The following is a 13110-nucleotide window of genomic DNA, read 5'->3' as shown; positions in this document are numbered from 1 at the left end:
CATCCACCCACACACACTTCTCTACAAGTACTCACCCTCTCTGTTTTCTTTTCCCTATCTTCCTCTCTCCCCACTACCCTTTCACCAGTTTACTACTACTACTACTACAATATCCTATGACTTCAATGAAATACATTCTCCAATGCTGCTCTCTCAAACCAGCTCCACAAGACACACAAGTCTCTGTTCTAGTCACCCCTTCTGCAAGTCTCTCCACCCCCATACACTGTACATTAACCAATATATAACAACAACAACAACAATAATAATAATAATCATAATTACATTTGGTGGTCTGAAAGCAATAGTGTCTGCTCCATTTCTTTCAGCCTCAGCAATGGGCCTGGAAAATAATTAGAAGCATTTCAAGATTATTTTTATTAGGTTTTAATTTAGAGATCACTTCAACCCTTTTGTTACCATATTTCTGTTGAAATACACTTACTTTTGTTTCAATTACTTTTGAAAATTATGAAGAATTTATTGAAATAACTTTGTCATTATTAAACTGGTGTCTGGAACTTAAATTAACATGAAGTTTTGATGGAAAGTTTTAATAAAGATCACTTCAACCCTTTTGTTGTTATATATCTGTCAATATACACTGTTTTGTTTTAATTAGTTTTAAGACTAATAAAGAATTTATTGGAACAACTGTCATTATTAAACTAATGTTTGGAACATAAATGAAACATGAAATTTTGATGGCAAGTTGTTTTAATGTAGATTGCTTTAAAGGTTTCTACCACAGAACTAGGGACAGTTTCAGATGGGTTGGCATTAAAAGGATTAACCATTTAGCATTTAAACTGGCCTTATTCAGCCTAAATATTCTGCCTTGTTTTATGTCCAAATGGGCCAGATGTGGCCGCTCACACTTTCCCTACAATGTCATCCTAAAAATAAGCAATTACATCATAGACATCTTGAAGCTACGAGATAACGCTGGATTAATTCAAGACAATGTGAATAAATAAGTAGAACGTTTGACAGAGAAATCTGAAATGCTAAAGGGTTAAACTGGCCAGATCTGGCCTCTTGCACCTTCTCTACAGTGTCAGTCTATGGCAGAGTAATGTGAATACTAAAGGCCTAAGTAAACTTACCCGAAAGCAGCGTAGAAAGGGCAGTCGTCCCTCAGCTGACTGGCCACCCGCATATAGGTCTTGTAGCCTTCTGACTCCTTGTCAGCAAAGTAGCCGATGATGTTTCGCTTCTTTGTCTGAGAAAAGACGTATAAAAAAGACAACGATGATGATGATGATGATGATGATGATGATGATAATCCTTTCTACTATACGTACAAGGCCTTGAAATTTGGAGGGAGGGGACCAGTCGATTAAATTGACCCCAGTGTTTCCCTGGTATTTAATTCATCGACCCCTAAAAGGATGAAAGGTAAAGTCAACTGCAGTGGAGTTTGAACTCAGAACATGGCAGATAAAATACTGCTAACGATTCTGCCAGCTAATAATAATAATAATAATAACATTGGAGGTTCTTAGATAGGGAGGGGCAGAAGTAATGCACACAAGTATATTACTGGTACTTTTCTTTTCTTTTACCTCCCAATTCTGAAAGGATAAGTCAAAGCTAACCAGCAGAGAGAGAGATGATGATGATGATGATGATGATGATGATGATGATGATGATCATGATGATGATGATGATGATGATGATGACACCTGATTGAAATAAGTTTGCTTGATTAGGTTTCACGTAGAGGCTGACTAATCAAGCTTGGATGGGATGAAATGTGAAGTAGATTTGGGTAGGATTTGAACTCCTAATGTCCTAGAACGACATCATTTAACATGATTTGACATCATTATTCAACATGTTTTCCTTGCTGGCATGGGTTGGACGGTTTGATTGGAGCTGGAAAGGCTGGAGAGCTGCACCAGGCTCCAATTGTCTGTCATGGCAAGATTTCTATGGCTGGGTGACCTTCCTAATGCCAACCACTCTACAGATAGTGCCAGGTGCCTATTATGTGGAACCAGCACATAGAAACCCTGCCAAACCAGATTGGAACATGGTGCAGCTCCCCAGCTTAGCAGGTTTCAATTAAACCGTCCAACCCATGCCAGCATGGAAAACGGATGTTAAATGATGATGATGATGATTTCTAAAACAAGCAAAAGGTTAAAAATTATTTTTTTTGTCTTTTTTTTTCCCTCCCAAATTAGGTCCGAGCATGGCTGTGTGGTAAGAAGCCTGATCAAGGGTGAAGAACTGGCATACTCCGAGAAGTAATCTGATGATGTGACATAATCCGTGGAGGTAATCCAGTCGGGTAAGATAATCCAAGAATTAAGGTACTCCAAAGCATCAGTCAGATGGATGTGAAGGTGAAGTTTGCTTCCGAACCACATGGTTTTCAGTTCAGTCCCACTGCAGAGCACCATGGACAGAGTCTTTCCATTATAGCCCCAGGCTGACCCAAAGCCTTGTGAGTGAATTTGGTAAACAGAAACTGTGTGGAAGCCTGCTGTGTGTGTATTGCTGTCTTTTTTGCCTTGACATCATGTGAGCATCCCCATCATGCAAACGAGAGTTCTTCATTTCCAATCTTCCATGAAAACATGTCTGGTCCTGGGGAAATATTATCTTACTTGGAAATAGGCAAGGATTGGGGAGAGAAAAGGGACCAGAGAGAGATCTGCCTCATGCGAGCATAGAAAAATAAACACTAAATGATGGTGATGGTGGTGACAATGATGATGGTGGTGGTGAAAATGATGATGGTGATGATGGTGATGATGAAATACTTACATCAAGCTCATCGAGACCCTCCGAGGTTTTCACTTCTTGGATTGGATCCCTAAGCTGCTCCCGGATGTATTCCGCCAAAGCATCGACGGACCTCTGGCCCCGATATTCTTTTTTCACCGCTTGCCCATTCCGGAACAGCTTTAATGTGGGATACTTACTGATGTGATATGATGATGATACACTGGCTAAATAAAGAAATAAAACAGTCCAGAGATAAGATAAATACATACAAGAAGAAACACACACACACACACACACCATATAGACAGATCTTTACCAGCCTCCTCTTTCCTTTCCAACCTGGGGTGGTAACCATACATCTCCCCTAAAGCTACTCTCCTTCCATCATAGTTTAACATCCCGACACTTGGCATAAAGCCACCCACCTCAATACTGCACACCCCAAACTCAGATGAAGGGCCTTGTCTTGCAAATCACTTGCTGACCTCACTCGTGCTGGTTCCACAGAAAAAGCACTCAATACAATTCTGTAAAGTGGTTTGCATTAGGAAAGGCATCAAGCCATAGAACCGTATCGAAGCAGAGAGACACCAGAGCTTGAGACAGTCCTGTCAAACCATTCAACCCATACAAGCATGAAAAACAGACATTACACAGTAATAATGACACATACACAAATATGCATGCACACACAAACACATGCATACACATATATACACAGTAATGCCTTGATTAATTCATTCCTGGAGAATGCTCGTAAAGCGAAAACTTGTAAACAAAATATAAACTCTTGAAAATTTGTAAACCTGGAGTCTCATAAAATGAGGTCTTACTGTATATTGTATCCAGGGACAACCCTTTTGCCAATAAAAAATATGTTCTGTTTCTATTTTGTTTCTTGTTATTGTCATCACAAGTTAACCAATTAACTAATTAGCCAGTTTAGTAATCAATTGCTTGATTAATTGTTCATTTCATCGTTCAATCGTTTGATTAGTCTGTTTGTCATCTCGTTAATCCAAGTCTATCCTGTTGTCTCCCAATGAAAGGAAATAACTAAACAGACCCCAACCAATTACTGGTATTCATTTTACAAACTTCCAGGAGGAGGAAGTCATTGACAGGGGAGAGGACGTAAAAAAAAAAAAAGAACAAATAGAATAAAGAAATGATGATGATGATGATGGTGTCAACAATGATGATGAAATACAAAGAGAATATGTAAAGATGATGTCACTTACTTTCTGCATCACAGTCAACTCTTCCAAATGCTATTTTACCAGGATTCTGGGGAAAAAAGGGGAGAGAGAGAAAATGAAATTATGTCAATCAATTGGTGGACTGAACACATTCACAACCACACATACACACACACACACACACACACTTCCACAATCCACTCACACACAACATCTACAGACACATAAAGGTAAAGGTTACCTTCTTGAGTAATGTCGACCCTTAAGGGCCGGTTTTCTGGTTTCCATGGTGTACATGTTCTTCACCTGGACAGGATACCTGTCCCTCACAGGATTACTTGATTTTTGCCAGCTGAGTGGACTGGAGCAACGTGAAATGAAGTGTTTTGCTCAAGGACACAACACGGCCCCTGTCCAGGAATTGAAACCACAATCTCACAATCATATGTCCAACACCCTTAACTGCTAAGCCATGCACCTCTACAGACATGGGTGCACACACACGACTGGAAAGGGTTTCATTAATTTGTGTTTGAAGTTGAAATCCTTTCAACAGTAGAAAAGGAAAAGTGGGAGGAGAAGAAGTTGTAGTAGTGGGAGGAGGCAGACGAGAAGGTGAACCAGTGCAGATTTAACCATTTCCAAACATGGAACACAAGAGGAAGTCTTCAGTGCTGTTCCAACCGTGGACAGGCGCAGGAATGATTATATCGAAAGAAGCTTGCTTCCCAACCACATCGAGTCTGCTGAAATCAGGAGCTGCAGCATGGAAGATGTGAAGTATTTTGGCAGGTGAAGTTCTTGGGTCAATGGTAAATATCCCTAGATGCAGAATGGATGACCAGAAAACAAAGGTCAAGGGTCAGGATCAAACCATTCAGTTTAGTAAATTACTGCTATCGTCTGTAAAAACCATGCCAAAACTGACCTCGCCTGTGCTGGTGCCATGTAAAAAGCACTCAATACACTCTGCAGAGTGGTTGCTGTTAGGAAGGGCATCCAGCCGTAAAAACCCTGCCAAAACAGACCCAGAAGTCTGATGCAGTCTTCTGCCTGGCTGCTTCCTATCAAACTGTCCGATCCATGCCAGCATGGAAAGCGGACATTAAATGATGATGTCGATGATGATGATCTGTAGTTGTGGCAGATGAAATATCTTGGCCACCAAAAGATCAAACTCAGGCCTGACAGTGCATGCTTGCATAACTCAATCAACAAGTCTGGCATGGAAGAGTTGCACTGGTTCGAGCAAATAGCCTGACAAAGTCGAAAAACTGTTGAGATATTACTGGGGCAAGTTAATGAGACAACTTGGGGTCTCAAGAATGAAACCTATAGGCCCTCACATGTTCTATTATTCACTTATCACTGTGAACCCCCTTTTTTTTTTTGGAACCAAAAACATCTGTGATAAATAAGGGTGGATGCATTTAACCTGTTTCATGGAATTGTCGAAAATACTGAAATACTTACTGGAAATTCTTCTTTTATTTTTTTGGAAGATTCATCAAAGACTGGCGCTAAAATCTGACTGAAACGGCACCTGAAATGGCATCAATGGAGAGCAGTTTAGCAGGGAGCAGGGAGATGCTTCTATTTGTTTCAGTCGTTTGACTGCGGCCATGCTGGAGCACCACCTTTAGTCAAACAAATCAACAGTAGAACTTATTCTTTGTAGGCCTACTAGCACTTATTCTATCAGTCTCTTTTGCTGAACTGCTAAGTTACGGGGATGTAAACACCAGCATCAATTGTCAAGCAATGTTGGGGGTACAAACACACACACATATATATACAACAGGCTTCTTTCAGTTTCCATCTACCAAATCCACTCACAAGGCTTTGGTCAGCCCGAGGCTATAGCAGATGACACTTGCCCAAAGTGCCACGCAGTGGGACTGAACCTGGAACCACCACACTCAGCCACTCCTTGCACCTATATATATATTCCTCAATTTTAAATTCAAATTTCTAACCCCTCTTTGCATTGCAAGGGGACACTTTGCTTGCAAACCAGAAAATGCCACAACTATGGACGTACGTGTCTGTAATTCCTTTGCTAGTTTCAGTCATTAGACTGTGGCCATGCTGGGGCACCACCTTGAAGGATTTTTAGTACAAGGAATCGAAACAAGGAGACAGACCACTTTCCATTAGAAGGTACCTAAGGAAGGAGACAGACACTGTCCATCATTAGGCAGTACCTAAACAGAGGGAATAAAATACTGATCCTCATTAAAAGGTGCCTAAATAAGAGCCCTACTTTCCCCTAATCTAGAAATAAACAACAGAAATAAACAAGAAAATGTTAACTCACCAGTCTGCATAAAAATTTACAAATACTAATTCATGTCTGGCTGAAATAGAAAATGGTAGATTTAGAGTGAAAGGCTGATGGAGGGGGTAACGGTCAGGGGTAACATTATACAGAGAAGTGTGTGTGTGTGTGTGTGTGTGTGTGTGTGTGTGTGTGTGTGTGTGTGTGTGTGTGTGGTCAATGAGAGACAGTAACATAGTCGTGTTTTGCAAACAACTTGCACATGCAAATGCTACCAGTCAAAAACTCCGCATACCAGAAGCCAGCAAGTATATGGGGTTGTCAGGAGAAAATGTGCGCCGTTTCGGGGCCTACCTCTTGACGGCATCACTGGTTCTAAACAAGTGCCACTATCATACAAGATATATTGCATGTTTCTGGTTTGCCATGGAAAACATGTCTGGCCATGGGGAGATATTATCTCATGGAGAAACAGATGTATGTAGGTGTGTATGCATGCATGTATGGACACATGTATGTATGGATGGATGGATGGATGGACGGATGTATGTATGTATGCATATTCATGTAAAAAGTGTTAAAGTGGTTTACTAAATGATACTGACCAAAAATGCTTTGTATATTGCCCTCAGTCAGTTGGATCGTGTCCGCTGCAGAAGGTTCAAAGAAAGACAGCTGAAATAGAAACAAATGACACAATTACACACTTATTGAGTACAACAATGTCATAGGATAGTTTAGTTATCAGGCATCAGCTGGTGGTGGTGGTGGTGGAGGTTTGAACGTCGCAAGGCAGGGAAAAGAATTGGTGCTGTGAAGAACTGAGACGTTGGTCTTCTCAAGAAAGCCTTCTTGTTGCAGTTTGTCTGTTAGTGGAACATTTTTGAGACAAATGGAGAAGTTTAAGGATCTCAGAACCATATTCAGGAATGGCTGATGTCAGTGGCATGTAAAAAAAAAAAACACCCACTACACTATTGGAGTGGTTGGCGTTAGGAATGGCATCCAGCCATAGAAACTTTTCCAAATCAGATTGGAACTTGGTACAGCTCCCCAGCTCTCAGTCAAACCCATACTAGCATGGAAAACAAACGTTAAATGATGATGATGATATACACATCTGTATATACATGAACAAAGCATCTTCAATATACAGGGAGAATTGTTATTATAATCGCTTGCTATATAATACAGCAAGTCTTGTAATGTCGCTTTTGTATAGTCTTTACATTCATAAAGTACACAAATAACATATTTCTGAGCATTAAAAAAAAAAGCATTTATTGTCAATCAATCAAATCTCGAATAAACTGTCAGAAAATTGAATTTTGAAGAGCTTTAAGTATTCCTACTCAGAGCGTTAAAATAACACATAACAGCTGTTATAATACCATTCTACCTCCAGGCTAATATTACCACCACCACCACCACCACCGCCACCGCCACCGCCACCATCAGTAGTAGTAGCAGCAGCATGATACCACCATCACCATGGGAATCAACCCTTGTCACTAATGATTATGATTAAAATAGTAAATAGCTGCAATTACATGGTACTCTAAAAGCAAGTACCCTACTGCCACTGCCATCGTGTATACTAATTATATTTCAACAATGAAGGAACCCCCACTTGTCATTCAAACTGCAAGGGACAACAGTTAATCTCCCTCAAATTACACCCTACTCCCCTTTTGTTTTTCTTTTTTAACAAAAAAAAACCCCCCCAACAAAAAGGTGTGCAAGACACATTGTATGATGTAGTGATATTACCCCCAAAAAGATGGGGTGGTCATGGTTGGATTGCTGGGGTTTTTTTCCTCATAGATAAGCTTGATTGAGGGAGCTGACCTGGACAAGTTAAAACATTAAAAACAAGTTCTGTTCATAACAGCAGTTGTGTTGTAATGTCAGTTTTATAGTTTCTCATACACGCATACACATACATGTGCATACACACGTGAGCATACACACGTGAGCATACACATACACGTGTGCATACACACGTGAGCATACACATACACGTGTGCATACACACGCACTATGTGCACACTTGTTACAACTGATTTATAGGTCTTCGACACACACACACACATACATTATATATGTGCATATGTATATATATATATATGTGTGTGTGTGTGTGTGTGTGTGTGTGTGTGTGTCTATACATACATACACACACACACGCATGCATTCACCACATGGAAAGACTTGTTGAAAATACACCATATGTTAAAAATAACCTGCTTTACACTATTTTCAATTACACAACACTCAGTCTTGTTATTGTTGTTGATGTGAAGAAGTGGGTGGTGTGTCAGTTATTCTCAAAACAATTCTAGTTCCCTAAATCAACCCGGGTACATTCTCATACATGCGGTTGGTGAGTCTCCCATCCCTACTTTGGCAAAACCAGCAAAGTCTAGACTTTGCTGATGAGGTCATAAGACTGAAACATGAAGTTATCGTCTGTCATCATCATCATCATTTAGCATCGGCTTTCCATGGGTTAGACGGCTTGACTGGAACTGGTAAGCCCGAGAGCTACACCAAGTTCCAGTCTGAATTGGGCCTGGTTTCCACAACCAGATGCCCTTTCTAGCTCCAATTACTTCGAGAGTGCAGTGGGTACCTTTTATGTGTCACTGGGACGGATGCTTTTACATGTCAATGGCACTGGCCACGACTACGATTTCACTTGGCTTGGTATGTCTTCTCAAGCACAGCAAATCACACACACACACACACACACCAAACTCTAGCTACAGTTAAGTTTCTAATACACTTCAGCAGATACTAAAGAAACAATCAGACAAGCAAACAAGTCAAAACACAAATGAATAAAATAAAAACACAACAGCATCCTTATAAATCAATATTGTTTTTACAATTAACGAGAAAATAAACTTGTCAATGAAGAATGTCACAGATTGTACTAATTTTTATCAACTTTTACACGATAAATTGTTAAAAATATTCTACCTAAATGAAGATTCGAAGCTTGCTCGTTAATTTGATCAGATGCCTTTAACAGGTTACTTGGGAGGTCTTCCCTGAGGGCTACTAGTAACATGGAATTCAGTACGAGCTGATGCATGGTTAGATTGTTGGTAACTAAACTGCACCCCGTCCACTAAGCTTGCTAGAAAGCCAGCAAGACTGAAAACAAGACCTGTCAAAAGAACAGAAGAACCTACGAGACACACACACACACACACACACACCTCTCTTTTTACACACACACACATACTCACAGAGTTGAAATGCTGTTTGATTTTTTCCTCACCCCTTCCTTCCTTGTTCATCTATCACCCCTTCCTTTCTCATTCGTATGTATTATTATAGCAGACATAAATGCATATATGTGCGTGTGAGTGCATGTGTGTTTGTGTCTTCTTGTCTTGATGCAGCAAAATAGGTGTAGAATGATTGCTTGCTGTCATCCACGCAGCGTCATTCATTTCCGACATTCTGCGAGACCATGTCTGACCCTGGGAAACTATTACCTTGCTTGGAAACAGGTGAGGATTAATGGCAGGAAGGGCTCCCAGCTATAGAAAACCTGCCTTAATAAACACAGCTTGACACATGCAAGCATGAAAAAGCAGACATTAAAATGATGAACTAGTTGTAAAAATAAAAACCACAAGCTAAGACCTGTTTTAAGGTTTAAGATCACAATAATCCCTCCTTAGCCATCTTAGTTTATGGCACAAACAGATGGCATTCAGGGACAACAAATCTATTTTGTGGAATTTTATGTAGAACAAGCCTGTAAGTATGCATTGTGATGACATAGCAAGCCAGCTCTAAAAATACCTGTTCAAACAAGACAAAAGGACAGGGAGCCTCTGTGATCTTTCAAACTGCTAGAAATAACAGCCAACTCTCCCTTAGGTTATACCTTGCTATCTTAAATAAGGAAACAATATGTTAATGTAACCCTAAAATATTCTTTAAAGGGTAGGGTGGCAATTGTTGTTGTTGCTAGGCTTAGTTCATTGTAAAGCAAATACCATCAGAAGTGACATATCCAGGACACAGCGGAAAAGGCAAACCTCTGGGTTTGGTTAAAAAGAGACAATGAGCAATGGTTAGAAGAATATTCTTTTCTACTCTAGGCACAAGGCCCGAAATTTTGGGGGAGGGGTCCAGTCGATTAGATCGACCCCAGTACTTAATCTGTTGACCCTGAAAGGACAAAAGGCAAAGTCAACCTCGGTGGAATTTGAACTCAGAATGTAAAGACAGACGAAATACCGCTAAGCATTTGATGGAGATCAGAGTTTGTGCCGCACTGCGTGTCAGGGTGTTCTGAAGAGGTTTGAAGAACGTTACAATGTCGAAGGAGGACATTTTGAGCATCTGAGAGATTGAACATTATCTGTTTAAGATGTGCAGAAACAATATGATTGTAAGATAGAAATTTAAACTGCCTATGTGATAACTGTAAACCTGCTTTTGGGCCACTCTGTATACATACATACATACGTCGTTGCCAGTACCGCCTGACTGGCCTTCGTGCGGGTGAGACGTAAAAGCACCCACTACACTCTCGGAGTGGTTGGCGTTAGGAAGGGCATCCAGCTGCAGAAACTCTGCCAAATCAGATTGGAGGCTGGTGTTGCCATCCGGTTTCACCAGTCCTCAGTCAAATCATCCAACCCATGCTAGCATGGAAAGCGGACGTTAAACGATATATATAAAATATATATATATTTTATTTCATTCTGTATCACAATTGCCTGACAAATGGGAACTTGAAACTGTGTAGCAGTTTTATTTTGGGATGATTTGGCAGTTTTAATAACAAAAGTATATACACATATGTGTGTGTGTTTGTTTGTTTGTCCCACACCACCACCTGACAGCCGGTGTTGGTGTGTTTACATCCCTGTAACTTAGCGGTTAGAATAAGCACTAGGTTTTAAAAATAAATCCGGGGTATGGGGTGGGTAGTCAATTGGTTTCAACTAAAACCATTCCAGTTGGCGCCCCAGCATGGCCGCAAGTTAAAACGACTGAAATGATTGCGAGATAAAAAGATGCATGACTTTTAACGAGTGAGACAACTGACACTGGAAGTCAAGCTGATTATCTCCTGTAATTAATTACAAACAACAACAGAAATAAATTGAAGGAAGGTTCAAAAGACAAGCACCTGTCATCACAAGACATATTTATAGATCTGCCAGCCGGTTGTGTACACACACACACACACACACACACACACATAGATACATACAACACATATTCTTTTGTGCTTTTCTTTATTTCAGGCATTTGACTGCGGCCATGCTGGAGCACTGCATTTTAGTCGAACAAATCAACCCCAAGACTTATTCTTTGTAAGCCCAGTACTTATTCTGTTGGTCTCTCTTTTGCCATATAAAGCCACACACATATGTACGTACACAGACGGCAGCGAGCTGGCAGAATCGTTAGCACGCCGGGCGAAATGCTTAGCGGTATTTCGTCTGCCGCTACGTTCTGAGTTCAAATTCCGCCGAGGTCGACTTTGCCTTTCATCCTTTCGGGGGTCGATTAAATAAGTACCAGTTACGCACTGGGGTCGATATAATCGACAATCCTTTTGTCTGTCCTTGTTTGTCCCCTCCGTGTGTAGCCCCTTGTCGGTAGTAAAGAAATAACATATGTGCGTACATATACAAACACATACACATACATATGGACATAAATATACAAACACATACATAAATACATATATATACATATATACATATATATACATATATACATATATATACATATATACATATATATACATATATATATATTCTTTCACTTGTTTCAGTCATTTGACGGTGGCCATGCTGGGGCACCACCTTGAAGGGTTTTAGTTAAACAGCTTGACCCCAGGACTTATTTTTTTAAAGCCTATTACTAATTCTATTAATCTCTTTTGCTGAACCACCAAGTTGGGTGGACGTAAACACACCAACACCAGTTTTCAAACAGTGATGCGGGGCAAACAGTTTGTGTGTCTGTGTTTGTCCCCCCACCATCACTTGACAACCAATGTTGGTGTGTTTACGTCCCCGTAACATAGCGGTTCGGGACCGATAGAATAGGTACTAGGCTTACAAAGAATAAGTCCCGGGATCGATTTGTTCGACTAAAGGTGGTGCCCCAGCATGGCTGCAGTCAAATGAATGAAACAAATAAAAGAATACATATATATATATATATATATATACATATATATATATTGAAGCAGTCCGTACTGCATTGCTGTTTCGTTATTTTCTTTCTCTTGTTTTTCTTTTGTAAAATAGATTCCTGTCCATATTTTGAAAGAAAGAAAGAAAAAAGAAAAAGATTTGTACACATGCGATAGAACCGACTAATAAACCACCGACTGATTGTTCAGTCTAACAAGCATAATAAGCAATTAAACAAGCGATTGATTAGTCAGTTAGCTGGATATTTCACCGACTAACAAAGGCAGTGGAACTGAAACCTATGCACGTGTTATTGTATGTATATATATATGTATATATATATATGCATATATACCACGAGTAGCAGTAATCAAAATGATGATGATGATGAACAAAATTGGAAGGACACATTCGAAACTAATACTACAAAAACAATAACCACTATAATTGTTGTTGTTGTTGTTATTATTATTATTATATTCAAATTCTGCCGTGGTCGACTTTCCCTTTCGGGGTCGATAAATAAATACCAATGAAACACTGAGGGATTGATGTAACTGACTGATCCCGTTTTCCAAAATGGCTGCTCTTGTGGCAAAATTTGAAACCATTATTATTGTTATTTATTATTTATTATTATTGTTATTATTTACATGTTTGTAGCTTTTCACACCTGTTACAAGGGTAATTGGAAAAATGGGCAACGGGATGGGGG

The 13110-nt window shown here is 39.9% G+C and overlaps 2 protein-coding genes across 2 annotated transcripts in view; both read right to left on the bottom strand.

The window, feature by feature from the left end:
• Positions 1 to 13110, bottom strand: part of LOC106876168 (uncharacterized) — a 197303-nt gene that overhangs the window by 35317 nt on the left and 148876 nt on the right. The gene's annotated exons all lie outside the window — the stretch shown is intronic.
• LOC106881956 (endoplasmic reticulum resident protein 44) overlaps positions 1 to 13110 on the bottom strand; it is a 25213-nt gene that overhangs the window by 3690 nt on the left and 8413 nt on the right. Inside the window, exons 2-8 of the mRNA XM_052977183.1 lie at positions 6819 to 6888; positions 6253 to 6292; positions 5409 to 5478; positions 3978 to 4023; positions 2776 to 2960; positions 1107 to 1222; positions 286 to 343 (exon numbers count right to left, since the gene is read on the bottom strand). Of these exons, the coding sequence (XP_052833143.1) occupies positions 286 to 343; positions 1107 to 1222; positions 2776 to 2960; positions 3978 to 4023; positions 5409 to 5478; positions 6253 to 6292; positions 6819 to 6888 (585 nt within the window). The remainder of the gene's footprint in view (positions 1 to 285; positions 344 to 1106; positions 1223 to 2775; positions 2961 to 3977; positions 4024 to 5408; positions 5479 to 6252; positions 6293 to 6818; positions 6889 to 13110) is intronic.

The sequence above is a fragment of the Octopus bimaculoides genome, chromosome 27 (assembly GCF_001194135.2).
Source record: "Octopus bimaculoides isolate UCB-OBI-ISO-001 chromosome 27, ASM119413v2, whole genome shotgun sequence".
NCBI classification, from domain to species: Eukaryota; Metazoa; Mollusca; class Cephalopoda; order Octopoda; family Octopodidae; genus Octopus; species Octopus bimaculoides.
The sequence above is the reverse complement of the archived record's forward strand: the minus strand, read 5'-3'. Positions and strand labels throughout refer to the sequence as shown.